This window comes from Lotus japonicus, chromosome 2 (assembly GCF_012489685.1).
Source record: "Lotus japonicus ecotype B-129 chromosome 2, LjGifu_v1.2".
Taxonomy (NCBI): Eukaryota; Viridiplantae; Streptophyta; class Magnoliopsida; order Fabales; family Fabaceae; genus Lotus; species Lotus japonicus.
Genome location: NC_080042.1, coordinates 84,736,480 through 84,739,692, shown reverse-complemented (window position 1 = coordinate 84,739,692; position 3,213 = coordinate 84,736,480). Strand labels below are relative to the sequence as shown.

The following is a 3,213-nucleotide window of genomic DNA, read 5'->3' as shown; positions in this document are numbered from 1 at the left end:
GGAGTCAATTCACTATCAAATAATAGTTCTCAGGTCACATGAAAGTCCCTCCTATACCTAAGTACTCCCCCTTAGTATAGAGCCTCTTTTATGTCCACCACTATTACACAAGTGAATCTAGCTTAGCCCTTCTCCTCTAAGCTATGAGAAAACTTTCTCTAACCCCTAATGACCACTGCCACAGTGATCAAATCATGTTTTATCAATAAACAAGTTTGATGAGATTACAACTCAACTAAACACATCAACTTAGTACTTTGATGAACGTAAGCACTAAGTTGGTACAAAACTCACAAGAGGACTCACAAACAAAAACCCTAAAATCAGTATGTATCTCTCTGAATCCACACGCAGCTAGGGTTTATAAGTTCCTTTATATAGACGTTCACTTGAGGCTTGGATCTTCAATGGGCTGAACGTCATAGAGTCCACTAACACACTTCTGGAAGGAATCTTCAAGGAATCAAATCTTACCAGAATAAAATAACAGAACCAAGTAAAACAGAATTCAAACTTAGAGATAGACTTGGTTCACACGTTATCAATCTTGTTACTTGAGCCAAGATTAAAACAAACACGTCTTCAGAAGATAAAACGCACAGCATAGAATAAATCTTCTGAATCTCCATACAATCAGCAATCTCACAACAACCTTGACTTTAACGACTGAACCAACAACATATGTAATTCCACCATGTTGCTCCAGATGTTGGCACATATGGTTGCACATCATGGTTTGAGCAAAATGCAGCCAATCAAAAGAACTACAATCTCCCCCTCTGGCAAATTTTTGCTAAAACATGATCAGAAAGCCAACCAATGCAAAACAACAATACTCATCCATTAACACAAAACAGCACACAGCATATGATGAACTGAACACACTACTGAGTCTGAATACAGAGCACCATACTTAGTCTGAATAACAAAAACACTCAACAACAGCAACAACAGCACAAACACAAGCAACAGTACCATTCTCCCCCTTTATTAGCAGAATTTGTCAAAGGGTGCAGAGAACCAGCAGAAGCCAACAAAGTATTACAACCAGATTGAATGAAGAATGAACAAAGACACTAATCACTAGCAGTAGTGTCATCATTAGAAGTACCAGCATCATCTTGATTATTAGCAGCAGCATTGTCTTCAAGAGGCCTCTTGCCTTTAGTCAACTGCAGAATGAGAGTGTCCACATTCCTCTTCCTCAATGTACAACTAGTAATCGTGTCCTGAAGCATCTTAGACACGGCAATAAGCGCACCAATAGGAGTCTCAGGAGTCTTCTGAGAGGAAGCACCCTCCCCCTGAGTCATCTCAGCCAAACCAGCAACATCAGAAACATGGGCACCAGCTAGCAGCCTGTAATCAATAGTGAGAAGACTAGCCTTCTTGCTAGGAACCTCATCAACAAGGAGAATTTGAGGATGTTGACTCAAGATAATCCCACAAAGTAAACAAGGAAACCCAATAGGGAGCTTGATAGCAAAGGTGTCAGCATGCTTCATAGTTTGAGCAAAGACATATTCACCAAAATCAAACTGAGCCTTAGTACCAATCAGATAAATTAATTTTGCCAAACCTGAAGAAATATCTGAGTTGTGGGTGGTAGGAGCCCAATTTGCAGCACCAATGCGATTTAAGATAGCATACTTCACACTCAAATGAGTAGAAGACAACAAGCCTTTGACAGGCCATTCCACAACCTGACCAGCCGTGAGTTCATTAGTGATAGCACTCAAGGAAAACTCTTCATTTCCTGTGGCAATAGTGCTCCTTCCCAAATACTGATTAATGATCTCAGGTGAAAAGTGTACACACCTACCACGCACAAAAACTTTCCTGAAATCAGGATGCCCAGACACAGTGCAATTTGTAGTCACATTCACAATAAATTCTCTCACCAACTTGTCATAGCAGCCACCAATCTCAGTAACAGTTTTCAACAACCCAGCAGCCTCAATAAGTTCCATAATTTCATGACAATGCAAAATCTCACCAGTCAATTCTCTCTCTTGAGCAATCCTGCGCTGATAAACATACTTCCACTTACCAACACTTTCTTCAGAGTGAAAAGAAATGTTATCCAAAGGAGCAGCAGGCACATTTTCTGGAATTCGTCTCCCAATCTTGCGCTTTCGAGCAGCAGAACCAGTATCTGACTTATCCAACTCCACAGTTGGAGTCTCATCAACAACAGGAGTAGCATTATCTTTGTGAACCTTTCTTTTGAAATTCTGTACAACAGGAGTATCATCATCAAGAATAATGACCTTCTTGCGCTTCTTGGTCTCACTCAAACCCAAACCTAACTTCTTGCCAGAGGAACGCGTAGAGTACTTACGAACAACAGTCATCTTTCGCCTCTTTGAACCAACAGAGGTAGAAGCACCAAGGGTGTTGATCAACACCTCATCAGATTCTGAGTTTTCAATGACATCCTGAACATCTTCGACAAGCATATCTTTATCAACAGAGGGAGTCGAGTTGGGAACCATTACCTCTTCCTCAAGATAATCAGAATCCTTGTTGCAATCAGTATCAACATCGTGGTTTGATTGATTGTTGCTTTGTGATGGAACAATTGGATCTACATCTGCATGTAAAACTTCCTTGAGAGGAGTTTCCAACACTTCAGTGATACGAGGATCAGCAACATCATCACCTGTACTTGGGTTGATTTCAGCCTCGGAATTCACTCCTTGGGTAGCCTCAGAGCTTCTCGTTACCATCTTCTTCTTTGCTATGGACGCATCTGACTTGGATCGTGTCTTTTTCCCTTTCTTCTTGCACGGATCAGACGATGGTTGAGGAATACCTTGAGCAATTGCGATTTCAGAGGTATGAGGAGAGGATTTTGAAACCCTTGAAGATTTTGAGGTTTTGGATTTCAAACCCATTACCTTTACCCCGTAAGCATTCATCTCAGGAGTGAGTTTCTTGCTGGAATCTTGACTCATGGTGAAGAGGACACAAAGAAGGAAACACGGGTCTTCAAGAAAAGGATGGACGGCTTTGGAATGAGTTTCAGAGATTTGAAGTTGTGCAGTGGAGATTGCAGGAGAGGTTATCAAGAGACAATGGAAATTCCTGATTAAGCGTGCCTCAAAAGTAATGACACAATAGCCGTTGGCACACCAAAATCCCTTTGATTGCTATAATTCCTCAAATAGGCAGATACCCAATAACTGTCTCAATTTTTCAAACTATGTGGCA

General features: G+C 41.0%; 1 protein-coding gene across 1 annotated transcript; it reads right to left on the bottom strand.

Moving 5' to 3' along the window:
* Positions 1-1,076: 1,076 nt before the first annotated feature.
* On the bottom strand, positions 1,077-2,957 carry LOC130737148 (uncharacterized). The gene has a single exon (XM_057588914.1). It carries the CDS (start codon positions 2,955-2,957, stop codon positions 1,077-1,079), a length of 1,881 nt encoding a protein of 626 aa, XP_057444897.1.
* Between the last annotated feature and the right edge of the window lie 256 nt (positions 2,958-3,213).